The sequence below is a fragment of the Ambystoma mexicanum genome, chromosome 2q (assembly GCF_040938575.1).
Source record: "Ambystoma mexicanum isolate Mex_15411 chromosome 2q, UKY_AmexF1_1, whole genome shotgun sequence".
NCBI classification, from domain to species: Eukaryota; Metazoa; Chordata; class Amphibia; order Caudata; family Ambystomatidae; genus Ambystoma; species Ambystoma mexicanum.
The window spans coordinates 1426809778-1426837373 of NC_090924.1; the positions used below are offsets into that span (position 1 = coordinate 1426809778).

Genomic DNA, 27596 nt, shown 5'->3' on the forward strand with positions numbered 1-27596 from the left:
ATCCATCCAAACCTGGAGGTGCACCCATCTGTAATTGGTTAACACTTAATTTATTGATATTATTTCTTCGAGTTTTTAAAATGGTATCATCTGACAAAGTTGGTAGCTCAGTTCTGCTAAAGTACCTGTTCAGGGCGCTAGGAGTTGGACTCAACTCTTCTTTCTACAATGATTCATAATAATCCTTAAAGCAGTCACTAATTTCTGCACTAGTAACAACTTCTGATTCGTTATCCTTTACAATGTTAGCGACTGCAGATGAGTCGCATAACCCTTGAGAGTCCTAGCAAATAATCTTTGCATTTTAGAACTAAAACTCAGAGACTGTCTTTAGCATAGATCTCCATCAACAATTTAAAACAAGGATTATGCACCAAGTGAGCGGCAGCGTACACAACCCTATTTCAACCTGGTGGGGCCCCTGATCAGTCCACACTGGGATTACCTACCATTTTCTGGGTCATCACGACCATGAAGTCCCCAAAGCTGATCTTGCCCGTCCCTTCCTTGTCGATGTCAGAAATCATCTTCTTAATCTCTTCCTTTTTGGGCTCGAAACCCAATGCTCTCATGGCAACCTGAGGACAGTGAGACAACATAAATGGCCAAAGTCAGTGAAGCAGTGGCAAAGCAGTTTGCTTATTTATCTGAAGTTCAAGCGAGAAGATACCAAAACCACTTCATGGGGACAACTGGCCAACGATTCCCACATCCCACGGAACTACAAAATATTCTTATATGTCGAAGGGATCAATAGAGGAAACCGAAAAGAGCACCACCCAAGAATGCACTCTATCAAATGTTCCCAGGTTGCAAAATGTACCCTCACTTCTAGCCATTGGCTAAGTGATAACTGATTCTTGGCCGAGTAAGAAATTGTCTGCTGGGTGCATGTGGGAAACTGAGGGGGTGAGTAACTTTAGGCCTGGCTAATAGCTTGCAACTTGGAATGTTTAGCCCGGGCACTACTGGTACTACCCTCATCGGCGGCCAAAGAGAAGCTGTGCCATAACTGTCAGGGTTGGCCCGCCATTAGCAAGCACCGTGTGCAATTCACCAAATGGGTGCAAATGCTGTTTCTTTCTTTTTCTTGTTGCGTGGCCCGGCGTCGCAGGTCCCAAGTCCATTTTCAATGTTGAGGACTGATCTCATCAACATTGAAAAGGGACTCGGGGAGGCGCGGCCTGGAAGTGAGCTGCAAAGGTAGGTTTCTTTTCTTTTTAAATTACACTTTTACCACCCGCATAGGAAACTACACAGGAGCTAAAAGGTGGGGCTAGGGGCTGTGGGCTAGTAGCACCTGACAATACAGCCCACGCTCCGATTGTCCTGACTGCCCAGCAACCCCTTCAAGGGTAGTAATAGTGTAAATTTCGTACACTGAATGCATATGCAATTAACCTACTGTGTGAGTGGATGCTTAATTCGGTCCCTCTGAAAAGCGTGCAATCTACAGAGAGTAAAAATTAATGCTTTGCTTTTTTTGTTTTAGTTATGGTTTGTAGTTATAATTCACAAATTGTTTTAACAGGCATTACAGCGTAACCATGTTTCTCTGTCAGCATCTTGCCTTGAGCTCCTTCACATCAATCGCGCCAGCACCATCGGAATCAAACAGATCGAAGGCCTCTCGGATCTCCTGCTTCTGTTCTTCCGTAAGCTCGGGTTTCGGGCCACTCTTCTTTCTTTGGGTTGTTGCCCCAAGCGAGGATTTTATAAAGTTTGAAGCCTACAAAGACAGGCACTACGTCACCAGAAGTAGGAAAAATGATGAATACTGAATAAACATTTGAATGAAGCCACTTAATGCTAGCTGGATGCATGCACCCACCAGAACTGATTTGTTTCAGGATTGACCGAATTTAGAATTTCTAGGCTTTCACTTGATTATAACCAATGCATGCTTCCTCTCCCACTCCGCGCTATGGTATGAGCCAAATGCGCGGCGACACCTCTGCATGCATCTGCTTTCACATACAACTGGAATGACACTTTGCACAACACTTCTGCCATAAGAACGTAGCTACCTTTCACAACAAAATATTTGAACTGTAGCTACACACAACTGACAATCCTCTTACACATCCCCCTCCAGCCTATTTTTCTAGTGCACCTCTCACCACCCATACACATGCCAATTAGACATGGGGCGGCTAGCAGGGACTCGGCCAAACCCCTGCAAGCTTTAATGGCCATTTTGCACACATGCATACTAGCACCTCCTAACTTTCCCATATTTCGGACCCTGCGAGGGCGATCAACCTACAGCAGGTTGTGAGCATATCCATGGTGAAAGGCGCTATACAACTGACAAAATGAAATCAACATCATCAATTATTAGTGTCAATAGTAGAAGAGTGCCCTATGTTGAGCACTCTCACAAACCTTCAGCCTCTGGAACTTCTTTCGAACTGAACTCCTCTACCCATACTTAACTTCCTCTTCGCGTAACCTTAATAATTACAATGGTTTAAAAAAAACACAACCCCTGTAATGTGGCCTGTTTGCAAGGCCTGCCCCTAGAACGTCATTGTGTACCTTTAAACTATTCAATCACTCCACCTGCCAATTGTGTGACCCATGATGGGCCACTCCTCTGGTTGCACACACGTGTTATAAAATGCATACCCTTCTTCATGAAACCAAAGACGGTCCTTCCTGTCTCTAAGCAGTTATGCTGTAACTGGTTCCTATATCCATGTGTCACGGGGCCACATCATATCAGATTCTAACTACCTGGCAGAGGTCTATACATCCTTCTGGACGTTTTCTATAAGCAATTGGCGGTTTTAAATCTAATGAACCCCCCATTATGGAATTCAGATTTCCCTTTGGGGTTTGGAGGTGCTGGATCAGTCCATTCCCAAATTGTCAAGGGATTCATGCTCCTTAATCCCCCTGCAAAGTTGTTGTTCTTCGATGGAATTTGCCGCTTGCCAGAGGATTTGTACAGGTCCTCCCTTTTAAGACCAAGGCTGAGAATCCTTTGAATCTGATTGTATATAACAGTGTTTTTGCTGGCCATGTCTTCTATGTATAGAGTTGGGGATGTTGGTGCTTGGTGTATAGGCGAGTCCAAGACATTGCATGGAAAAGTTATGAACAAGGCTCGAGTATTTGACTAAGATCTGTTAGTCTTTTCATCTGGAACAAGAATGAGTGCTTCATTTGTTATATATTATAATCATCCTTCCATGGAGAAACAACAGTTATATGGTCTAGATGTTCAGGGAACTAATTATTTGCCTTGTTATGCCATTCGGAGAAGAGAAAAGGCTTGAAACCCTTGGTTGCATCCATAAGCAGATGGGCGATGACCCGGATAGTCCTGGAATATTCGGCGGTGAAGATAGGGCTGCTTCCTATCATTCATGGGCGATTGACTGGAGAGGTCCTCAGTGTTCTCATGATTTACATGTGTTCATCTGCCACGTGGAGCTCACTGTACGCTTTCCTGGCCTACTATCAAGTTCAGGTGGGCTTTCTAGAGAAAGCGTGCCAGTCGATGGATTTGCAAGGTGGGATTGCTGGATGAGAATAAAGTAACTGTACAGCGGCTGATAAGAGCAGAGCATTTGATGGCAGGCTCGCAGGGAGACTGAACTGAGGCTCTGGGATGGTCATGGCTTAAATGGTGTGTTGTGATGTGGCAACTGTTTTGGAAGCCATCTTACGAATTAGGCAAATAGTACAAGTCCTCAAGAAATGGCCAATAAGAATCTGTCTAACTGTCCTCCATCCTAAAGGTGATGGGTAACAGTAAACAAACAAGATTCTCTTTTGCACATATAAGGCTGCAGGGGAGGCTTATTATAAAGGTTTAGAGAAAATCATTTCACACAACTATTACTTGAAAGGGCACATGCTATAGAGGCAGCATGCCCACTCTCATTGGAGCCAGTTGAAGACAATTATATTTGCCAAACGTACGAAGCAGGCCTTGGAGATTCAGTCTCAAAAAATGAACATGTGATTTTTGTAATTTGACAGACTCTGTATGCATATTGTTGGAAGGAGTTACAAAAGATCGATATGAGGAAATTAAATTGAAGCTCAGCGTCATAATTTAATGAACTGCTTTTTTAAAATTTTGTTTAGAAAAACTGAAAACATTTGTAGAGCTTTAGCTGTCTGCCAGGGTCCAACGTGGAAGAGTCCGTAAAAGGCTGTACTATCTTTTTTGGTGATTTGGTTACAACAACATATCTAGTCAAGTGATTAGAATTTCTCTTCTAGCATCTTTAGATTCACATTCATTTAAAAAATTCAATAAATATAAATTTAAGAGCCAGTCACAATTCATTATACATTTGATAACATTACTAAAAAAATAAATCCCAAATACAATTATAGATTGTATCATAAGATTTTAAGAAATTGATATGTGACTGTAATCACTTCAATAATTAAATGAAATTTGAGACCTAATTATAATCCTTTCACAAAAGGCTTCAGTAAAAAAATAAAATTGATGGATCATCTACAAAACGTTTACATCGTTCTGTTCGAATATTGGCGAGTGCCTTATAGTAAGTACATCATAAGATGTTTCAGTCTCTTTGAGCATTCCCCAATCTTCAGAGACGACAGATGAAATGATTTTTTACGGTTACGTCTCGAACCTATCGTTTTATAAATTCAATTGGCATTTCATTTATAAATACTTGTAGTTGGAGCATGGACATTTCTTTAACTACACTGGTAAAGAACCTTGTTTCCTTGGAATCTTCACATATCCCCTTAAAAGGGTATGCTTCGAAATTAAAGCTTCATTATGAAGTCGAGCAAGCGCCCATAGTTTTCTACTTAGCAACGCCAGATGACCAATTGCCATTTCCTTCTGTATGATATATGAGCCCTTCATATCTTTCCAGGAATTAAAGCACAGAAAGTAAGCTTCTTTTTTCATACATCAGATAGCAGGTCGGTCAGATAGCACAGCGAGTAGAAAGCTCGTTTTAACATCTGTGCAGAGCCTGCCGACGCAGGTTCAAATCCCGGCAGTGCCAAACTCAGCCTTTCATCCTTCCGAGGTCGATAAATGAGCACCACACACCGTGGGAAATTATAAGCAGCGCTCGGATGCCGGAGCGCTATATAAATGCAAATTATCATCATTAGAAAAAAGATAGCAAATGTCGATGCAGTATCTTACAATCGTTTACCTACAACATCAATGTCTTCCATGAGGGCATCCCTAGCTCGTGTCTAATAGCAGCAATCAAAAAGAAGGTGGTTTCAACAAGGTATTCCAGAATAAGGGCCGGACTCACAGAACGATTTCATATGGGATTGCACCATTATAAAACACTTCTGTGAATTACGCCATGCTGCTTCGAACACTAATAACGAATTCCATGACCACATATTATACTAGGGATTACCTTAAAATAATAAACATGTATTGCAGATTACATTAGAAACACCCAAACCTCTAGTTTATTTGTCTTATTTGGGCTAATAAGGGAGACAATTTCGATCAAACTGAGTTTTTAACAGGCTTCTCAATTCTTATTAGAAAATGGGAAGACCTGAAACTTCTTCTTAGGGTACACCAGAAATTGCCCACTTACAATTCCTGTATTTCCCATCTCTCTTAAAATGCATTATTTTTGAAATGTCTTATGTTAATGTTAAAGGACATTTGTACCACTCACTATCACCACCGGAGTGGTCCCCCGGCGCACTTGCGGCTCTAAAAGAGGAACGGAGGACGAGTTAGTGGGAGGAAGCAGGAAAAGTGCAAGAGAGCAGTGATGTGCTGTTGGCGGTGGGTCTGTTGGCTGAGTCTGGGGTGTTTGCGGCCGGTAGTCGTCGTGTCCTGTTGTGCGTGTCTGTGTGTGTCTGTTTTGTTGTTGCAGTGTAGTTTGTGCGGTTTGTTGTGCTGTAGGTTTGTGGTTGTGTTTGGTTTGGAGTTTGAGAGGTGTATGCAGAGGGGGAAATCGTTAGTGGACTTGGTTAGTTGGCATCTCAATCCTGAATTGAGGCGCTGGGCTTGCGTAGTTTCGCCTGATGCGCCTCTGTCCTGATCTGGGCCCGTCTGGCATTCAGGACCCGTTCACATCTGGTCCCATCTCCACCCGCCCCCCTCACGGCCCAACCTGTCCTCCCTTCATATTCCTGTGGCCAGTGCACCTGCCATTGTCCACAACTCAGCAAGTGTGGTGATTGCCAATATCTCGACAATTCCATAGCACTGTGGTACCTGGTAGCAGCTAAGGGGCGGGTGAAGATGTTGGTGGGATTGGCTGGGATAGTTAACTCCGTCTCCATGGGTGTCACCTGTGTTTCAGTCTATCCGATGTCACCCGTCCAAGTGCCGTGGGAGCTTCCATGTCCGTTCTGGGGCTGTCAGTGTCCTTTTCAGTTTAGTCATCCCTTTTCTCTGTTGTTTCAGTTTTCAGTTTGAGTCTGTGGTCTTGAAGAGCCAGGTGTTTAGCAATTTTCTGAATTTGTGGTGGTCTTCCATATTTCTTATCTCTTTTGGGATGTTGTTCCAGGTTTTTTGCGGCTAAGTGGTAGAAGGAGGTGCCTCCAAGTTTTTTCTTAAGGTATGGTTTTAGTTCCAGGCGGATTTCGTTGCTGGCTCGGAGGGTCCATTTGGTTTGTAGACTTATTTTCTTTTGAAGGAATTCTGCTCCTTGTCCTCTGATTGCCCTATGCGTTATGCACATGGTTTTGAAGGTGATGCGTTGTTTTACTGGGAGCCAGTGTAGTGTTTTTAGGGCAGGAGTGATGTGATCTCTTCTGGATAGTTTGAGTAGTCTGGCTGCCGCATTTTGGATTTGTTGTAGTTTCTTCAGGAGGTATTCTGTTACTCCGAGGTAGAGGCTGTTTGCATAGTCGATTCTTGACATGATGAGGGCGACAATGTGTTTTTGTGCGTGAAGGAGAGGAAAGGTAGGATTCTTCTTCCCGTGTGGAGGAGGAAGAAACATTTCTTCACTGTTGCGTTTATTTGTGGTTCTAAGGTTAGGGTGTTGTCCATCAGAGCTCCCAGATTCTTAACTACCTTAGATTGTGTTGGTGCGATTCCCATTTCCGTTGGCCATGGGATGGTGGTTTCGTTCCCTTGGTCTTTGGATATGATCATGATTTCGGTCTTTACTGGGGTGATTTTCAGGTTGTTGGCATTCATCCAGTTGAAGACTTCTTTCAGACAGTCGATTAGAGTTGCGTGATCCACTTCGCTGTCTTTGATTTTGTAAATGATTTGAGTGTCATCGGCATAGTTGTAGCAAGTAATGTTGTATTTTTTTATGATGACCAGAGTTTGGTAGATGTTGAAATATAGTGGCGATAGTGAGGATCCTTGTGGTACTCCACAGTCGTTAACTCGTGGAGTGGATTTGAAGGGTTTAATCCATACTGTTTCTGTTCTGTCTGCTAGGAATGATTTAGTCCAGAGTAGTGTTGCAGCTTTTCCTTTTTGATAAATCTCCATAATGTTTAAACTCTGTTGCAGGCCAATAGGAGTGCAATTAAACAGGATAATATACTTTTCCCTTGTGTATGACAATTTTGAGCTGTGGCTACAATTACAAAGCCAAATGTCATAAATATATTGCCTAGGTACAAAACCCTACAGTGACTTCATGATAACAGAAATGACTAAGCTATTAATAGAAAGACACACGTTCCATCTCTTGGGAAGGGAGCAAACCCATCTCACGCCCCTGGGTGCTTCAGGGTAAGTCGAATCCCATTGGAAGACCAATAACAGCCCAGGGGGTAGTGGGACGTCCTATAGGTCCCCACACAATCATAACATTATACGCAATTTCAACGTTTGAACATAGTGCGTGCATATAAGCATATGCCATTTTGCAGCTATCAAGTAGCCATGGTTGAAGCGTAGGGTCTGCACAGCCATGCAATATTTAGTGTGCTTGACCCAGGCCGTGAGACTGAAGAGAAAATCTGAGCAGGCCAAAGCGTGGATGAGAGGCCCACACTGCTAATTTGGAGGGACGCGATCAGAATGAGTGAAAAAGTATGTGTGGGTTAGTGTTACTTACCAATCTACCTGATACAGACCAGCAGCGAGATATGGCTCGCGGCGGTGTACATGTACAAAAACAAAACAACTGAGCTACCTCAACACCAGACAATGCGAGAAGAAATAAACAGACAAAAATTCCACAACTGGAAACATACATATTGAAAATAAACGTCCCCCGGACATAAGGGAACAAAATGAAAATACAAATAATCTGACAAAAACGAATGACTACAATCAAGAAGACACTCCAACTCCGACAAATGAAGAAAGCAAGATATTTGAGCAAGAATGGAGACATCGGCTAATAGACCATGATAGGACTCCACTAATGATACAAAAAAAAGGGACGATTCAGGCGAAGCGACTGGGGAAACAAAATATATATCCAAATGAGCATGACCACAACCAATACACCAATAACACCAAGGGTAGGAAGTCGGTGACTGACGAGTCTGTCATTATATATTACATAGATTGAGTCATTAATGTCCAACCATGAGAAAAGAAATGAAGTATTTGGCAATTTATTACCAATGAAAATAGACATGAGAGAATCTGATAGGACATCTACACCGATGCATGAGAAAGCAGACCCTATAACAAGATCGATACGCAACATACAATCAGAAGCACATTCTATTAGACCTATTAAAACTGAAAAAGTTCATTCTGATTTATGGAACCCCCAGATAAGAGATGAGATTAATACGACACATAACAAATGTCAATGCGAAGCACAGAGAGATTAACAACAAACACCAATACCGACTCCAATGACAGAATTGCAAAATTTGCTTATGTCAGCGTCGAGCCACGCTCGGACCCCTTTTCTTAAACTTTGTGAAACAATCAGCGATACTATGAGGGACCAGGCAACGTTAATTTCCCTAATCCACACCAAACAGATCTTCATAGAAACTTTTGCAAACAGGATCCAAACCAGACCATATACCGAAGCCGAGGCCACGCTGCAATGGCAGACTCGACTATTTGACATCGCGAGAAATGACCGAGCCGATATAGCGTTAATGACAACTGCCCTGATTGACATGATAACTAACAACCAGCAAGAGAAAATCAGAATTCAACGCAGTTACTTGGAGAGAGAACTGCTAAGGCTGCATGACGAAAACCAAATGAAATCCCAAGCCCCTAATGAACAAATGAATAAAGGAAGCATAGACAAAGAGCAAACCTCCAGTAGTAACAGAGGATACAAACAAAATCCCTTCTGTGGAAACCCTGGCAGTGGATCAGAAAGTGTGATTATTCAAGACGAAGCATCACTATATACCAGTGATGAATACGAAGCAGGGCATAGTATACATAATGAAGATGATTCTCTCTCCTGCGAGGACATCTCGGATAACTAGTTCTCGGGAGACGGATCTGCGATCTGCAACAAGACGTCTCAATATGACGGTAACTCGTATCTTAGTATAGAAAACTCCTGATCCACAAGGAATTAATTACCTAGAACCTCAAAACGATCCGACACAAGAAACCCAGGAATAAAACAGTTAGAAAAGAAAAAAAAAATATTTATGCTTATCCACCTTCATCGATCCGCGACCTAAAGCTCCATCGAACACGATAAAGATAGAAAGAACAGAGGACATCAATGATGGACTAATCTTCACTAGAACCAACTTCCTCCGACTATTGCATGCGATACCGGCTCTACAAAACATCAACTTCGAGGATATTAAATTGGTGGAATTCCAACAAGAGAAAATAACGAACAGAGTTGAGATCCAACTTAATTCACGAGGAACCGTAGAGAAAGTGATGAAATATGTGAGTCAATTACACCAAGGCTTTCAATGTAAAATAAACCAGGCCATGAACAATACAACCTTAGCACCAATAGAAAGAATATATGATGAACGTAGACACAAGAATTTAGGAAAAAGAACTCAAGATCAAAACTCCAGTCGAACAGAGATACACCCTCATTCCCAAAGACAGACACGTGCAAGAAGAAGTAGAACCATATCCCCTAAAAATCGGGGAGGAATGGCCAGGCAAAACGAACAGACAAAAGACTCACGAAAAATGGCCCTGAGAGCCCAAAGAAATCTGTACTCATAACATACATTTGTTCCAAGCTAACGGAATGAAAATCCAGGTTAATAAACTTACATCCAAAGCACAAATATGGACGAAAGAGTAGAATGCAAGAAATAACCAATGTGGTCAAGAGGTAGATCGTCGCTTATATAGATTACATATTTACATCTGCTACTCTCACAGATAAAATTTTAAAACGCAGTCATCCACTTGATACAGAGGGATCGCCACAAAATAACGATGAAATGGATGGCTAACCATGAGCTCGCGAGCATCAAATAATACCTAGCATTGAGCTCAATACTGATTGATTGATTGAAATTTTATTTCTATCGCGCTCGTACACATATGTTTCAGAGCGCGACAAGGGAAGGGAGGGGAACAGGGGAGAACAAAACAGCGACTTACTAGGCCCAGTGACATTGAGAACGCGCGAGTGCATGGGAGAGGGGGAGGGAAAAAGTGCATGGAAGGAGGGAGAAGTGGAAAGTGCGAAGCAGAGGAGAAACAGATAAATGACAATAAATAAATAATAAAGGCAACAAACAGTGGTAATGCACCCAGCAATTTGCAAGTGCTAGGTTTAAGGCAGCAGACAGGTCTGATAAGTGCAGGAAGAAAAAGGGGGGCTGTATGGGTACAGAGACAGACCCCAGTGCAAGGGGTGGCCCGGAGGCAGTGCGGGCGGGTGGCAGGGTGAGCAGGTACATGGGCCCGAAGGACAGAGGGTGGCCTGGTGCACAGTGCCAAGAGAGAACAGATCAGTAGGGGAGAGGGGGAGCGAAGGCAGAAGAAAAGAGGAAGGTCTTAAGGTGCTTCCGGAACCACAGATGGTTCTCCTCAAGTTTTAGAGTGGCAGGGAGGCTGTTCCAGAGGGAGGCCCCAGCCGAAGACAGAAATCTACCCCCAGCTAATTTCTTTGAAAAACAACTGACCCTGAGGGAGTTGGAGGTAGAGGAGCGAAGAGCTCGAGAGGGGAGGTATTTGCGGAGGGATAGCTGAAGGCATTTTGGACCCAGGCCCCAGAAAGCCTTGTGGACAATGCAGAGGGTTTTGAATTTAATCCTTGCATCCACTGGGAGCCAGTGGAGAGATTTCAGAGCTGGAGAGATACGATCCCAGGGCTTGAGGCCAAGGACAAGTCTCGCAGTCCTGTTCTGGATTAGTTGCAGAGAGTAGAGGCAGGTAGATTTAGAAAGAGGCTGTTACAATAGTCCAAGTTAGAGAGAACCAGAGCTTGGGATACCATGAGCTTCTGGGGGAAGGAGAGGAAAGGCAGAGTACATCTGAGGAGGTGCAGTTGGAAATTTGACTTTTTAGAGACCTCAGAGATGTGGGCGGAGAAGAGGAAAAGGTGGAGTCAAAGATGACCCCGAGGTTCTTAGCCTCGCAGGTGGGGGTAGGAGGTGGGCCAAGGGAGGCTGGCCAGAGAGTGAGGGGAAAGGATGGTGAAGGTGTGCCGATGAGGAGGATCTCCGTCTTGCTGTCATTCAGACAAAGATCATTGGCGGAACACCAATCTTGAATGGCAGTTAGGCAATCGGAGATGCGAGAGGGAGAGGAGGTGACAGAGGGCAGCCTGAAAATGAGTTGAGTGTTGTCAGCGTAGCACTGTAAATTTGAGCAGAAAGTGGCAATGTAGTGGGCGAGAGTTGCCAGGTTTTTGGTTGAAAAGCCAGGGCGAGAGGTTAGACCCCTGGGGAACACCACAGGTAGAGAGGAAGATAGATGAAAGGAAGGACCCAAGTTGGACCTGGGAGGGTCGATCTGAGAGGAAAAAGGTCAGCCAGGTCAGAGCCTGATCAGTGATACCCAGGTTTTCACGGAGACGGTTGAGCAGGATGGTATGGTTGACCGTGTCGAAGGCAGAAGAGAGATCAAGGAGGATGAGGACAGAGGGAATGTTAGAGTCAAGGTTGGACAGCAGATCTTCACGGATGTTCAGGAGAGCAGTTTCCGTGCTTCTGGCAGCTCTGAAGCCAGACTGGTGGTCACGGAGACAGCCAACAGAATTGTAATGAAGGTTAAGCTGAGAGATGGCCAACTTTTTTAGGAGTTTGCCAAGAAAGGGAGTAATGGAAATTGGGCGATAGGTAGCTGGACAAGAAGGATCAGCTGTGGGTTTCTTGAGAAGAGGATGCACAAAGGAGTGCTTCAGATAGCTTCAGAGGGGAGGGGGAGGATCCCGAGGCAAAGGAGTGGTTGCAAAAATCAGCAAGGGCCGGAGCAAGGGTGTCAATGTGGTCCTTGATGGTTTTAGAGGAACAGGGATGAACATGTTTTGACGAGGCTTTCATAGATCGGACTTGTCTGGCGACCTCATCAAGGGTGAAAAGAGGAAAGGACGAGAAGGATGGTGGGAGGGTGGCTAAAGGAGGGTCAGCAAGCACAGATGGAGAGGGGAGAGGAGGGGTTTGGGTGGAGAGGGTAGACAGGACGTCCTGGGGTTTTGAAATGAAGTGAGAGGCAAGGGCATTGCAAAGATCCTGGGAGGCAACAGGAGGGGTAGAGACTGCAGCAGGGTTGGCCAGCTCCTTGCAGACTTTAAAGAGTTCGGCCGAGTTGTTAGATGCCGCAGAGACACGAGCTTGAATGTGGACTCTCTTCTTGGTGAGGACAGAGAGTCGGTATTGCCTTTGGAGCAGGTGACAGGCCAGTTTGTCAGAGGATGAACAGGAAGTCCTTCACTTCCTCTCAGCTGCCCTACACTTACGTTTAAGTGTAGCTAGGTCAGAGTCATACCACGAATTGCACTTGGCTTTGGACTTCAAACGGATCCTCATGACAGGGGAAAGAGCATCAAGCGTATCAGAAATTGAAGAGTAGAGCAGAGACAGGGCTGTGTCAGGATATGAGACAGCCAAAGGTGGGGGGGGGGGGTGGAAGAGAAAGTGGCGGCAAAACTCTCAACGGACACACACTTCATGGGCCGGATGTCCGAGAAGGTAGGTGGCAGTGTTGGGGTAGGCTTGGCTTGGGGGAGGGGGGGAAGAGAGGGAGAGATGATATGAGAGGAGGGAGAGATCGCTCCAGGAGAGAGGAGTGGTCAGAGGGATGGAGAGGGGGAGGTCAGAGGAAACCAAGACATGACTGTATCTAATAGACTATGCATTACTGATGCACAAATTGAGGGGCTGAAAGAAGCATTCTCTATCACAAGAAAGGAGGAGATAGAGAAACTCGACTATGGATGGATGCTTATACCCTTTAAATCCAACAATGAGCATAGAACCAAGGTAAAAATTACCCACACCCATGCAGACAACAATCAATCGTTCTGAAGAAAAAACAACTCTGAAGACACCTAAATGCTACGTATAAAATGGGACAGAGAGAAGACATGAAAATCGCCAAAGCTCTTAAACAACAATATAGGAACTGGATTAAAAACACACAAGAAATCATAGTACAAAATGATGCAGACCACATGCTCCATGCCACAAGAAACAAAAACTTGAGACCCCCATGGCATCTGATTAACAAAAATCAGCAACAACAACAGTGCCCGATTAAAGATGTGCCTAAATCAGGATGGGTATCCTAACTCTCCACACTATACAAGGAAAGAAACGATGCAAAGAACGGCATGACATAAGAAAGCAAGGGTAAATGGAACATCGCATGGAACTATGAAGAAATCCTAAAACATATCAACCAATAAAACAACTCCCGGGCACCTGGCCCAGAAGGCCTAAGCAACGCCATCCTAATGCGGAAACCAGAAGTGTAAGTAGACGTATGCCTGCAGAGGTTTACCCTAATCTCAGAACACAACCATCTTCCAAAAACATGGAAATCAGCAATACTGATCCTGATCTTTAAACACAGCGATAGGAAGTTACCTCACAACTATCGCCCAATAGCTCTTCTCCATCCTTTGGGTAAGCTATTAGCCTTGCTACTTTTAAGAAGATTAACACACTGGGCAACAGCAAATGGGAGGCATGATCCACGACAAACAGGCTTCGCTAAGAAAGTAGGTACAAACATCAATTCAATCATCTTAAACCTACTAAAACTTGAGCCCTAAGGACGAAAACAACTACCCATGCAGCGTTTATAGACCTACGCCTTTGACATGTCCAGACCCCACTCCTCCTCTTTCATCACTCCATGACTCAATTCACCTGGGTCAGAGCCTGTCTCCTCCTCCTCATATAATTACTCCTCTTTTGGCCTCATCTTTTCTTCCTTCGCACTTGATACTCCAGTTACGGCTCATCCTCTCCATCTTTCCTAGCACCTTCTCCTCTTATTCTCCCCTGTTCTACCTCCTGCTTAACCTCTAGTAACCTCTCCAGCTACACAAACTACATTATTTTGATATTTCTTTCTTCTCTCCTTCCTACATACTATCCCTTCATCCAACCTCATTTCCTCATTTAATGTGTCCCGTCACTTCTGCGCTGATGACTCGCATATTCTTTCCTTTTTCTCATTTACTGACTCTCTTCATTCTACTGTCTCTGCTCGTCCCTCAGCCGTCCAGTCCTGGCTGCATGAACACTTTCTCCACCTCAATTCTTCTAAAACTGAGTTTCTTTTCTTTCCTGCTTCTCTCTATTCTCCTTCTTCCAGCTCGGTCCCCCCCACCCCTGTCATCTTCTCACTCTCCACCTGTGCCCATAACATACGCATTATTTTATTTTATTCTTCTCGCCCTTTCGCTACTCATATCTCTACTGCTTGCGTCTGTCACTTTCATCGTTATAATATTTGTCGTGCTCCTGCCCAACTCTCCCCCATGCTATTAAACTTATCACTTCTCTTCTCCCACCTTGATTACTGTTCTGCCCTTCTCTTTTGTCTTCCTGCTTCCCATGTTGTCCCCCGCCACTCAGTGTTCATTCCCTCAGCTCTTCTATTACTGACACTTGCGTCACCATCTTCACCATTTTCCCTGCATCGTATATAAAAAGGTATCTACTCTTGCTCACCCCCATCTTTCTGCCCTGGTCTCTTTTTATGTCACCTCTTGCAATCTTCACTCTCAAGCGCTACATCTACTAGCAGTTCCTAAGCCACTTTATGCTTCCACTCATTCTCCTTATTTGCACCGAAATTCTGTTCCAGTTTGTTGTTCTGCTTCTTTCCATATTTTTGTACACATTTGAAGACTCCCTTACTACCCCTGTCTGACAATTTTCCTCTCTTTATCTAACCCGATGATGTATTCTCCAGCACTTCAAATAAAGTGGACCACTTCTTTTACTAGGCATGTACAGTGCTTTGGCGAAAGAGCTATGAACGTTCCAATAATTCCAAATATTTTACTTTACAAAAATACAAACAATTGTTCCCCATTTATTAACTTTTCTTCTACTTCCTGCCTTTTAGCGATGAAGGTTCTACTGCAGAGTGATTCGTTCAGAAAAAGCAAAGAGCATGCTATTGTGTCAAATGCACAAAATCCGAAAGTGTATTTAATTTAATATCACATCATTCCAGGACATTTAAATACCAAAAAGGCGGTCCTGCTACATGCATGCCAATAAACCTATATACCCCATTTAATTCGGGGGATGTGATGTTACCATGGTCGTAATGACCTATGGGGCAATAGGCCCATGGCCGAACCAAAATACTCAAAATGCTGGTGTGAGCCTGTTTTTTTGTTCAAAGGGGGGCACTTTTTCGGCCAATGTGGTGCAGTTTGATGAGTTACTTGACCATGCGGCTAATAGTTTTGACCAGTGTTGATGAATACATATTCTTTAAAATGCACATTACCTCCACGTCCACTCTTCCTCGTCACAGTACTTACCTCATGAGGCCCCTGCCTCTGACACAGGACCTTCTTCTATTTCTTTAAATCCCTATAACTCCTCCCCCATATCCACGTCACTCAGTTTAATTTTTCCTGCCGCTGGCAGGTTGGACTTTTTCTTCCCGGTGCGGGGCACCGTGGAGCACCGATTGCTGGCCCCCTGGGTCGGGGGGGGGGGGTGGGAGACTGTGTGGCGGGGCCTTCGGCTCCCTCGGGTGCGGTAATGCCCCTGGGTCCCCTGCAGGCTTTGGGGTCCCAGTTGAGCGGGATTGCTTCACTCAGTTCTTTGCTGGGCCCCGGACCGCAGCGTGGGCATTGTGTCCCGGGTCCTACTCGGCCCGGGGGAAGGTAAGGACAGGGGAGGGGGCTCTGTGCTTGCTGTTTTCCCCCCTCTCCTGATGGTATGGCCATCTTGGCGTCCGATTCATGCCGGCTCCTTGGTGTGCCTTACAGAGGATGGTGCCTCGCCAGGTTGTGTTTTTGCGAGGTTGAAGGCTGGCGCGAGGACATCATGGCCTGGGTCCTGCAGGGCCCGGGATGCGGCAAGGAGTTGGGAACTTTGTGAATGTTTGTGCCCTGATTCTCCTGCCGTTGGGGCCGTGCAACGACATGCCTGCTGTTTGATGCGGCGTTGCCTAGGGGGTTGTTTTTTTGTTTTTTCCCTATTGGTTGGTGTCTTCTGGATGGGTACTCATTAGCTCGACAGGCCGTTTCCTCGTGCTCTATGTACACATCTTTATTGGCTGCATCTTTGAAGACGCTCTGACTGAGAAGTGGGGACGTTAAGAAATGATGGCAAGCACTTGGCAGTATGGACTAGCCTTCCCTTTGTTGCGAGGCCTCTCTGCTTCTTGTTGTGGGGTGACAGTGGCAGAGAGTCTTTGAAAGTGCGGGGGCTCTGTTCTGTCGCAGGCATGTCACATGCCTCCCGCTCCTCAGACACATACAGCCCAGGATGCACCAGATGTTGGCTGCATTCTCTGTTTGCAGCCTGTACAAACGGTGCAGATTTGGACACGTCTGCAAGCACATAGTCTACACTTCGGGGGTACGAGACTCAGCAGGGCTGACTTGGCCCTTCACCCTTCCAAGGCTGACGCATTGAGTACCACCATTTAGAGCATGGGGCTACCAGCTACTTGATGCAGGGCTCAAACCACCTCTCAGTCATGTGCGGTGTATACAGGTGGCGAGTTAGTGGTGTGTTTGGGTCTGTGCTAGCCATGGACGCAGGCTCCTTGTCCTGTCCTCTTCCTCTGAACTGCGCGGGGGACGGAGGAAGGAGATGAATTTATTTTCCCTTGTCCGGCATGGAATTATAGAAACTGCTAATACATCGGATCTTTTTATGGGCTGACAAGCATGCTGTTATATTGCGGCGCAGGCCTGCTTCAACGTCCTGTGATTTTCCTCTGGTGCAAGTGCAGTGATTGGCGGTTTTTCCCTGGCTCCTTGTCTCTATCTTCTCGGAGGTGTATGGGACCGGTGGGGTTCGGCTTACTGGGTAATGGGCTCCTTCCGGAGGGGGTTATCAGTTGCTGTTCCTGTCTCCTCCTGTCCAGGTTTGCATGGTTAGGACTTTGGTACCCAGCACACGGACCAAATAGTTGGCCATGGGATCCGTTCTCTCCGAATTGTTGTTGTGGGTTACCGTCTTTCCCGTTCCTCTCCCTGCTCGGGGTCAGGTTTTCTACTCACGGGTGTTCCTGGTCCCTATACCTTCTAGGAGGTGTCACCTGCTTATGGGTCTCGAGGCCCTGCACTGCTTGTCCGGACGGAACGCTTCAACGTGGAGGCTTTCCGGAACGTACTCTGGATTTTGTGCAGGGTGGATTGGATGAGATCACAGTGTTTTCGGCTCCGAGTGCTCCCGTCCGGGGTGCGATCGGCTCCCAGAGTGTTCTCCATGCTGGGGACTCCCCTGGTGGTGCATCTGCAGGGAGTGCAGAATTTATTTCCCTACCTGGACGATTGGTTGGTCGGGGAGTCCAGTCGGCAGGCTATCCTGCTTCATCTCCTTTTAGTCTGCCAGGCATTGCGGGACTGGGGTTTGCTAGTGAACTGGCAGAAGTCTCAGCTGGAGCCTTCTCAGGATCTAGTTTTCATTGGGGCACTGGTTTGCACCGGGATGGAGAGGGTGTTCCTGTCCCTAAGGAGGGTCCGTCACTTTCTGGCTGGGATGGACAGGGTGTTCCTGTCCCTAAGGAGGGTCCGTCATTTGCTGTCTGTTCTGGGCAGGGCTCTCAGAAAGCAGCATGTCTCGGCTCACCTGTTGCTGAAGTTACGGGGCACGTGGCGTCTTGCGCGTTTTCTAGTTCCTTGGGCCATCTTCAGTTACGTCCCCTGGTGTCTTATACTCTCTCCCACTGGCTCCCGACACCTCAGCTTTCGAGGCTTTGATTTCAGTGTTCCCAGCGCTGCGAGTCTCCCTGCTATGGTGGTGGGGGGTTCCAAATCTACAGGCGGAGGTGTACATGGTCCTTCCTCCTGTGGCCTCTCTTACTACTGACGCCAGCAGAACGGGTTGGGAGGTCTACATTGGGGGTCCTCTCAGCTCAAGGGTTTTGAGATCTGGGGAGAGCCGTCGATCATACAATTGGTGAGAGTTGTGTGCCATTCTCCGAGCTCTGGTGTACTTCGAGGAGTTGCTGGACGGTCGGGCGGTTTTGGTCCGAACGGACAATACAACGGCCTTGGCATATGTCAACCACAAAAGGGGTTCCGGCTGCTCCTTGAATGCTCTGGCAGCACCGATAGGCACCTGGGGAGAATCGCATCTGATGTCTTTGATGGCCTCACATATCAGGGGGGTGGACAATGTTCAAGCAGATCTTCTCAGACGCCAGTTTCACTCCTCTGCGGAACTGGTCCTGTCGGCCCAGGTCTTTGCAGTGAACTGTGTCAGATTAGGTTCCCCTGTTCTAGACCTGTTTGCATCCCCGGTCTCAGCAGAATTTCCCCTCTTCTGCTCTCGGTCTTCAGGCCGAGGGGGTTGGGGGATGGACGCCCTCTCTGTACAGTGGCCTTGGGGTTTCCTTTATGCCTTTCCGCCTATTCCCCTTCTGCCCCGGGTGGTTTGGAGTATCAGAGTGTCCAGGATGAATGTGTTGTTGTTAGCTCCGTTAGGGTCCTGCCGGAGTTGGTTCCCCCATCTGCTGGAGCTTCTCTGTTATGAACCTTGGCTGGTTCTGAAGTGGCCGTATCCCCTTCAAGGGGATCTGCGGTTGGAAGTCCGCCGGTTGCAATGGGCAGTGTGGCTATTGCTCAGCCTAGGCTGATATCTCAGGGGTTCTCAGGTCCTGTAGTTGAGTCCATAATGGATGCTCTTAGACCCTCCACTCTGAAGGTGTTTGGCAGGCATTGGGGCCATTTCCGAGACTGGTATGGCCGGTCTGGGATCCCTCCCCTGCGTTCCGGCCTTCCCGCTATCCTTCAATTCCTCCAGGAGGGGTTTTGACAGGGGCCTGCCGGTTTTTCCCAGATTTGCTCTCAGTGGGCCTCCATTAAATTCCTTTTGGGGGACTCTGATGGTCACTTGGATGGGGAGGTGTTGGTGGGGAAGTTGCTCCGGGGTTTTTCTTCTTCCCGTCCTTGTACTGTTAAAGGGCTTCGCTCTTGTCTTACGGTTCCTTCAAGGGCCTCCTTTTGATCCCTTTTCCGAGATTGATATCAATCATCTTACACTGAAATCTGCTTTTCTTATTGCCATCACTTCTGCCCGTAGGCCTGGGGACATTGGGGCTCTCTTATGTCACCCTCCTTTCCTGAGGGTGCTGCCGGAATCAGTGGTGCTCTGAAAACGCTTCAGGAGGTGGCTTGGCATAACATTGATGTCCAGCGGGCCGTGTTGGAGTATTTGGCTAGGTTTGCTCTTTTCCGCCAATCTGATAGTCTACTGATTGCTTGTGGTCCGGCTGGGCGTAAGGCATCTGTGGTTTCCGTTTTCCGGTGGTTCCGTGTTGTGATCTCCATGGCCTATGTGGCTTCTGGCCTGCCTGTGCCTGCGCTCGATCAAGGGCGGACCACCAGGGGTTTGGCGGCTTCCTGGGCCAATGCAAGGAGGGTTTCTCTGCAAGAGATTTGTATGGCTGCCGCCTGGGCTGGTCTAAGCACTTTCATCAACCGCTATGGGTTGAGTTTCCCCCACTCGGGGGTTGGAGTTTTGTCTGTGGGGATGTGTATTAAGAGTTATTGTGGGTGTGGGCTTTGCTGCACTGTTTTTGGCTCTGTGTCTCATTGGGACCTTTTCCCCATTGCTGCTTTGGTATGCCTCATGAGGTAAGTGCTGGGACGAGGAAGAGCGGACGTGGAGGTAATGTTATGATTACTTACCGGTAATATTCATTACTCCTAGTCCTCCTCTTCCTCGTCACAGTACTAACGACCCTCCTCACTCTCCCTGCGGGAAGGTCCCAAGCTCTGGCTTGGTAATATGAAAGTGGGTGACGTGGATGAGGGGGACGAGTTATAGGGATTTAAAGAAATAGAAGAAGGTCCTGTGTCGGAGGCAGGGGCCTCATGAGGTAAGTACTGTAATGAGGAAGAGTAGGACTGAGTAATGAAGATTGCCGGTAAGTAATCAGAAGATTTTGCATCACATTTTATCAAAAAACTCCCCATTGGGTACTATTCAAACAGCCACAAAAGGAATAAATAGCCATTTACAACTGTGGGATACCTTTTCAATGGTGAACGAGGCAATTTTATGGCCCAGTTCGACCCTGGATGTTGGCTAGTAGGTGTCACTGTACGTAGCAACAAAACCTACATTTCGGGGGGGGGGGGCTAACCCTTCAAATGTTGGGAGGGGTGCTATCTTCATAGAGGGTGGGGGAGCGGCATACTTATTTGTGTGGGGGAGCGTCTAACTTCTTTACACAGACAAGATGAGTAGCTTGTTCATAGTGAACGGGTCCTTCCCTTAGGGGGGGGGGGCTAGTGTCTGTCTCTGGAAAGGAACCTGCCCAACACTGGCATTGTGCCCAGAGGTGAAGAGGTCCATCTCTTTAAACAAGTGATCCTGTGTGGTCTGTTGAATGAACTGTCTTTCAACCCATTTATGGGTAAGAGATATGCCCAAAGACATCTCTCCAATTGCCTGTTTTTGTGTCCAGGAGCTCCATCTCTAGGTGGTGCCTCTAGGGGCCACAGTTTGTGGGGGGGCTAGGTGAGTGCCTCTAGGGGTCACAGTTTGGGGGGTCACCGTTTGTGGGGGGGCTAGGCGAGTGCCTCTAGGGGTCACAGTTTGTGGGGGGGGGAGGGCTGGGTGGGTGCCTCTAGGGGTCACAGCTTGTGTGTGGGAGAGGGGCAGCCTGTCTCTCTGGGGTGTGTGGCTGGGGTATTGTTGGTAAACAGAAGGGGGTACTGTTTCATCTTTCATAGCAGAGGGGCTAGGGGGTCACAGTTTGTGGGAGCTGTCTGTGTGGGGTAGTGTTGGTAAGGAGAAGGGGGGCACTGCGTCATCTTTCACAATAGAGGGGAGGGGGACAGGGGGGGTTAATATAGAGCCCTAATACTCACCATGGCCAGGCTTCACCCCTGCTCCTCGGTTATGGACTTACAGCCAGCTCTGCGTCTATTTCACACGCCCACCTGGAGCAGGACCACCTACCAGCGCCCCTTCCCCATTGGCTGGCAGGGAGCGCCCCCTCTGATAGGCTCACGCAACCGCGGATTGCTTTTGTGCAGTTCTATCATTAAAAGATAAGATCAGTCTGGGATGCGGCGGAAGCCGCACAGCGACCCGAGGACAAGCAGCATTAGCAATGGCACTTTGACTAGAAATGTGACCGATAAAACCCATACGTACTATAACACCGATAAACAGAACGGTTTCATGTATTCACGTCACTCATCCGATATAACATAGTTTGGAGCGTTGTGACATGGAATAGTGGGGGTCTCGTGTGTGTAAGGCGCGCCTGGAGCAGGGACTGCTGGTGGTGGCCGCGGCCCTGCTCGCTCTAAGATGGCCGCCGCGTTAACAGGCGCCCGCCGAAGACACGTTCCTAAACGAGCTTCTTATTTAACCGCTATTTCACCGAAAGGTCTGAAGCGGCAGCCGTCGTATTTATTCAAAGCGACTGTAGCGTAAGCCTGAGCGCTCGTATCTAGGATCCTGGAAGACACCGGACGTGCAATGTGATATTCATTCCTACTCTTAGGACAGTACAACCCTTGCACGGCGATCGCAATGGATAACGAGGCGTGGAACGCAAACAGAACGGACCGCCGTTTCAATTCGCTGCTCGATGGCGTGGATGAGGTCACAGAAGGCGCGCTCTGGGATTGGCCCGGGCTGTGGGAGCGCACCAATCGGCGGGCAGCCTGAATATGTCCGACTGTCAGGCGATGCAGAGTGCTGATAAGTATTCCCAGCAGGAGGGAGTGAGCAGGGAGCTGGAAGCTGCGCAGCCCGAGCGCCTGGCCACAGGTGAGGCGTGCTGCTAGTGCTGCTCTTACATTGCATTACTTAGCTGTGACGCCAATGGGCACAGGGATCTGCCAGGCCACACCAGCAGCTCATATACCGCCTATACCACTGCCCAGTGGTTATGATTCATTCTAAGCTTGCCCATATCCATCTGCCTGGCCCATATCCATCTGCCTGGCCCATATCCATCTGCCTGGCCCATATCCATCTGCCTGGCCCATATCCATCTGCCTTGCCCATATCCATCTGCCTTGCCCATATCCATCTGCCTTGCCCATATCCATCTGTCTGGCCCATATCCATCTGTCTGGCCCATATCCATCTGTCTTGCCCATATCCATCTGCCTTGCCCATATCCACCTGTCTTGCCCATATCCACCTGTCTTCAGTGTTGTGTGTGTGAGTTTATAGGTATGGGAGGAACTGCAATGAGTCGATAATGGCTTTAGTTTCTCAATTATATAACTTCTATAACCCAAATTACAATTTTACATTAAATTAAACCATCATCTTTGACAGAGCAGTTCAAATTAGCTTATATTAGTAAGGTGCTTGTTGTGGCGCCCAAGCAGCCAGGGTCGGACTGGGCCATAAAAGTGTATCGGGCATCAATGAAAAAGGGTTTCACAGTTGCAAATGGCTATTTGTTCCTTTTGTGTCACTGTATGAAAGAGGAGGAGGGGGAGGGCGAGGGTGATAAAATGTGATGGAAATTGTGCATTTGAAAGAATATTTATTCAGCAACACTGGTCGAACCTACTAGCCGCACAATGAAGTAACACGTCAAACGTGTCCACATTAGCCAAAAAAACGGGCCCACTTTTACCTAAAAAAAAAAAAAAAAAAAAAAAAAAAAAAAACTGGCCCACTAACCCTTTTTGTATTTTTGGTTCGGCAATGTGCCTATTGCCCTTTAGTCCAGTCCGAGCCTGCACGCAGCGGCTCGTTGGTACTCGGGCACCGCACTTAAGGCACAGTGTAGAAACTCACCACAACCAGGTAAGTAAATTTAAGCTCTTTATTGTGTGGACCCCACATACGAGCTCCGCCACCAGAGGATCCAGAAACCAACTGGCCAATGTGGAATGTTGATGCCTGAAGGGACCACGGGAAACAACCACTCTGATGACTCAATCGGTTTGATTATACTACAACACACAGCCACACAGTAACCGTCTGCCAAGGGCTGCTGTTTATTTCAAACTGGCCCTCCCACATGTGCTGCAGTCACATTTTTGGGCCGGACTCCCTGCTTTCAGTGTCCTGTGTGTGTGCCGTTATATGTTACAACATCACATCTCCTCCCCCACCATAACAAAGTCGTACCCCATTTCTTCGATCCACCTTTGGGGTCGCTTTATGGTCTTGCAAGGTCTCCCACCTGCACGTGGTCGCTTGTCACTGCCCTCAACACTCACTTCTGCTGCTGACTCGTCTTCATCGCTGGTGTATCCAGACTTCTCCTTTCCTTCTGTCTCATGGTTGCTGCTGGCTTCAGGTTCTTTGTGATATTCATCTTTCACTCTTCGAAAGGAGACGTTTCAGGTCACACACTTGTCAGCTAGTGTCACTGTAATCGTGGATCTCTTAATCATGAGTGGTAATGTTGGGCTGTGTTCTGCCATGTTGGGATTTCCTAGGGCATAGAGGTACCCTCTCAATCTTCATTTTGAGGTAGATGGCAATTCTGACTAGCTCGTGGATGCCGAGATGGTGCGCAGGTGCTGTATGCGCCTACTACTTTTGGTCTCACGTGGTGATGGTGAGTGTCTGAATCTGGTGCTGTGCCTATCCCTGGTGTGATATCTTCTATTGCTCTGTGTCTGTCGTTCCTGAATGGATGGGGTGGGCACCTGGGTCGTGGTGGCCTGTGTTATCGGGGTGTCCTTGGTGTGCAACACATGGTTCTGAAATGCCCACCCGCCCCCACATTTGGAACATTCTTGTCCTATAGCAGGGCACGTGCCTTCGTGTGGGAAGTCATATCCACATCGGGAGCAGTGGCTTATGGACTCTTTGGCAACGTAGGTTGTGTGACTACTTTTTGCAGGAAGTCCAATGTGTAGATTTATCATCGTCGATACCTTGGGTTCCAGGGCAGTGGTCGTTTCTGGCCAAGAGGAGTATTTTGGCCAGAGTGTCTGGGTTTTGTAGGAACTTATTTTGAGGGTCACAGACTCACATCCGGCAATTACTTGCGACTTGATAGCTTCCTCGTTGTTGTATCGGAGGAACGTGTAGTGTTTTACTTTCGAACGTAGCCTTGTCACAAATGTATCCATGGTCTCGCCTGGCAATTGCCTGGTGGTGTGCAAGACATGGTATTAGTAGTTGCCATTCTTGTGAATGGCAAAGTGTTCTCTGAGAATGCGTTTCAGGTCTGTATAAGTGTATTCGACATCCTCCGTTAGTTCAAATACGATGCATCTCACTTAAAGGCCTGCTGTCAGCGTGAGCAGTCAGTGGTACTTTTAAATGATCAGAAGTGCTGCTTCTTTCCTTGCCTGGGCCCCATTATTTCTGCCACCCAAAGGGATGGGGGGGTGCTAATGGCAAGCTTTTTCAAACCTCCCCCTGTCCGACATTAGGGGCTTACCCCAATTTTGCAGATTACTCTCCACCGATCACCCTGGCGCTCCAACCCTCCACCTTTTGACCTGGACGGTTGCCACTGCCCTCCAGTGGCAGCTCAGTCAGTTTAAACTCCTGCTCCCCCTAACTGCCTGCTTGCAGTGCCTTGGGATGCCCTTGGCATAAACGTCGGCACTCGCCTCCTAAATCCACCCCCCTGGAAACATCAAACTTCCTCTTATACCCACCGCCTAATGATGGCATTCCTTGCAAAAAATTAGACACAATGTGACATGTGAGGCTGTTTAAAATAGCGGAAAATATTGGCTGCAGGTTTTAATCGAACAATGTTTTACAGTAGTTCACTGATCGGCAAAAATGAAAAACATGTTTAACACCACATCAATTGCTTGTCGATAGTTCGACATTGGCAACCCAATGACGGTCTGTGGCTAGTCGTTTGACTTTTCCACTTTCTATGCAGCTTGAGCTTTTTTTCTTTTCCACTATCGCCACTGGTAGCTTACCTTTAGGGCCTAAAGCACTGCACCACCATGCCAGGCTCTGCCATTCTGTTGCATGGGTGAGAGTTGTCGGGGGCGTACCCTACCTGCTTGGACTGCTGCTTCACCTTTGCCATGTTGCATTCCCAGGGTGCACAGTGGCTTACCCTCCTGCCATATCTCCTCCAGCTTTCCCATATAGGCATGTCTTTCCGGCTGCCATGCTGCAGCCTGGATGCCAGATGCAGAGCCCATCAACCACTTTAAGTAAACGCAACCCATAGTCACCAAAGTGGTGCCGGCTCCAGGTCTGCCAGCGCCCTTTGCGAGATTGTTTGGTGCCCCCACTCTCAAACTTTATCGCAGCACCCATCAGGGCTTCACTGAACTCTGCCTGAGACTCTCTCCTGTTCACAGATGTGTTTGGTTGGCACCTAAACCAAAGGGGCTGGCAATTAATTTTTTTAAACATATCATTGTCTTCAACAGCCCTTTTTTTTTTTTTTTACAAATGTATAGACGATTAGAACACACAGCCCCAGTTACCTTCCAAATATGTGCCTTAAATGGCTATCAAGAACCAGTATCAGCCGAACGGCACCCCCTGCTGTTCTTGTGAAGTGCGTTTAAGCGCTGCGCCCCGCACAGCGTGATTCTTTGATAGGCGCTGGACCAGACTGATACTTCAATTTACATGACACTGAGCTGGAGGCAAGGCACCTTTTATTTGCTGCACCGGACGGGTCGCTGTGCAGGCGCACCCCCTGAGTGCACCTTGAGCTGGCGTTGCACCAAAGAGTCCACTATTGCTATATAGTGGCTAGCATTCCCATCCCTGTGGCAAAGGTAACATGTCCTCAAACTGATTAGGCTATGTCAAATAACAATAAGACCCAACACTCTTCTGGACTTTTCCACCACTTGGTGACATGGCATGCCTCGCCACTCAAAATGCGGAATAATTTCTGACCACAATGTTATCTCTCATGCATGGTTTGCAACGTTTGTGCCATTTGATTGAAGGGCTCACCCATCCCAGTGTACTCTAGTTATTATCCCCCCCCAAGGGAGCCACCAAGAATTGTGTGCGTGCCTAATTCATTAGGAGAAGTCCTATAGCTCTCCTAACACCCTCTTTCCCCCGTCTATCATGGCACATATCTGACTTTCTGAAAAACCTGCCGAAACCTTGCTCATGCAGGTGCCCTGCTGCTCTGGCTAACGATACATACTGACATTTTAGCACTACTTGTCGCTGAAAAAGAGAAGGCAAACCCAACCCTTAAAGCCACTCTGGGAGCACCTATCTTTTGAAATGCGCAGAATCCCACCCCCCCCATCCTCCTGATCTCATAATCCTGTTTTCCATGCATTGCCTCTGCTATTGCGGCCCCATTTCTACAGGAGTGCATCCCAAAATCCCAAGTCTTGAGGCCCACCCTAGTTTGAGCATTTTTCAGAATGGACTGAAACTGGAACTTGCTCATGGGTGTGCCATAAGATTGGGCTCCCGATCCTAATGGCATAGCAGGGCGGCTCCCCCAGCTGGCCTCTCACTCAGGACGCGCCAAACAGACACACCAGCCAATAGCTGGGGTTCTCGATCCAATAAAACACCCCTGAGCAATAAAGCCGAATTCCCAAAACCTTCCTTGCTTGCCGGCACCAGTTCACCTATTCTAAACACCCAAGTAATGTTAGGGCAAAGGCCTCCTTGACCAGGTTGGTCTCGTATCCTGTGTCACAGATCAAATGCAGAGCTTCCAACAATCTTCCAAACTTGTCAAAATAAATGGGGCGTCTGCAATCCTTCTGTTGCACCTGCAAGCACCCCCCCTTCCCTTATTCCTTTGTGAGCCGTCCCCACATAACTGCTCACTGGATCCCTGCCCCCAAAAAGACAGCATGACCATCTGATGCAGTAGATTGCCCATTTGGTGGCACAGTTAGTGAAGGATTTAAATTGTCACTTTCTTCCATTGAGGTCAATCTCCTTCATATTCTTGGTGAGCTGGCAGACCAAACATTTACCACACTTAAAGTGCCCTATAACGGGTGGAAGTTGCCAAAGTGTATCTTGTTGTTGGACATTGGGCTTGAGTTGTGGATGCGTGTGGACCAATCTGTCTCTTAAGTTCGGCATGCATATTAAAACTTTCGGTGTTGATCATGTTCCAGTTTTTAAGTATCAATTTTCTCAGGCCATTGCTTATAGGAGAAAAAGAAGACACGCATGTAATCTTATCGATA

The 27596-nt window shown here is 47.2% G+C and overlaps 2 protein-coding genes across 3 annotated transcripts in view; one reads left to right on the forward strand and one right to left on the reverse strand.

Moving 5' to 3' along the window:
• CETN2 (centrin 2) overlaps positions 1-21507 on the reverse strand; it is a 145997-nt gene extending 124490 nt beyond the window's left edge. The window contains exons 1-3 of one of the 2 annotated variants that reach the window (XM_069648944.1): positions 21360-21507; positions 1571-1729; positions 450-578 (exon numbers count right to left, since the gene is read on the reverse strand). In XM_069648944.1, coding sequence (XP_069505045.1) covers positions 450-578; positions 1571-1729; positions 21360-21362 — 291 coding nt within the window. In that variant the 5' untranslated portion in view covers positions 21363-21507. Of the gene's footprint in view, positions 1-449; positions 581-1570; positions 1730-21359 lie in introns of those variants that run through there. The other variant, XM_069648943.1, reaches the window with a different exon arrangement.
• Positions 21508-22130: 623 nt separating this feature from the next.
• Positions 22131-27596, forward strand: part of NSDHL (NAD(P) dependent steroid dehydrogenase-like) — a 58869-nt gene continuing 53403 nt past the window's right edge. The window contains exon 1 of the mRNA XM_069648941.1: positions 22131-22272. The gene's annotated coding sequence lies outside the window, so the exon portion shown is untranslated. The remainder of the gene's footprint in view (positions 22273-27596) is intronic.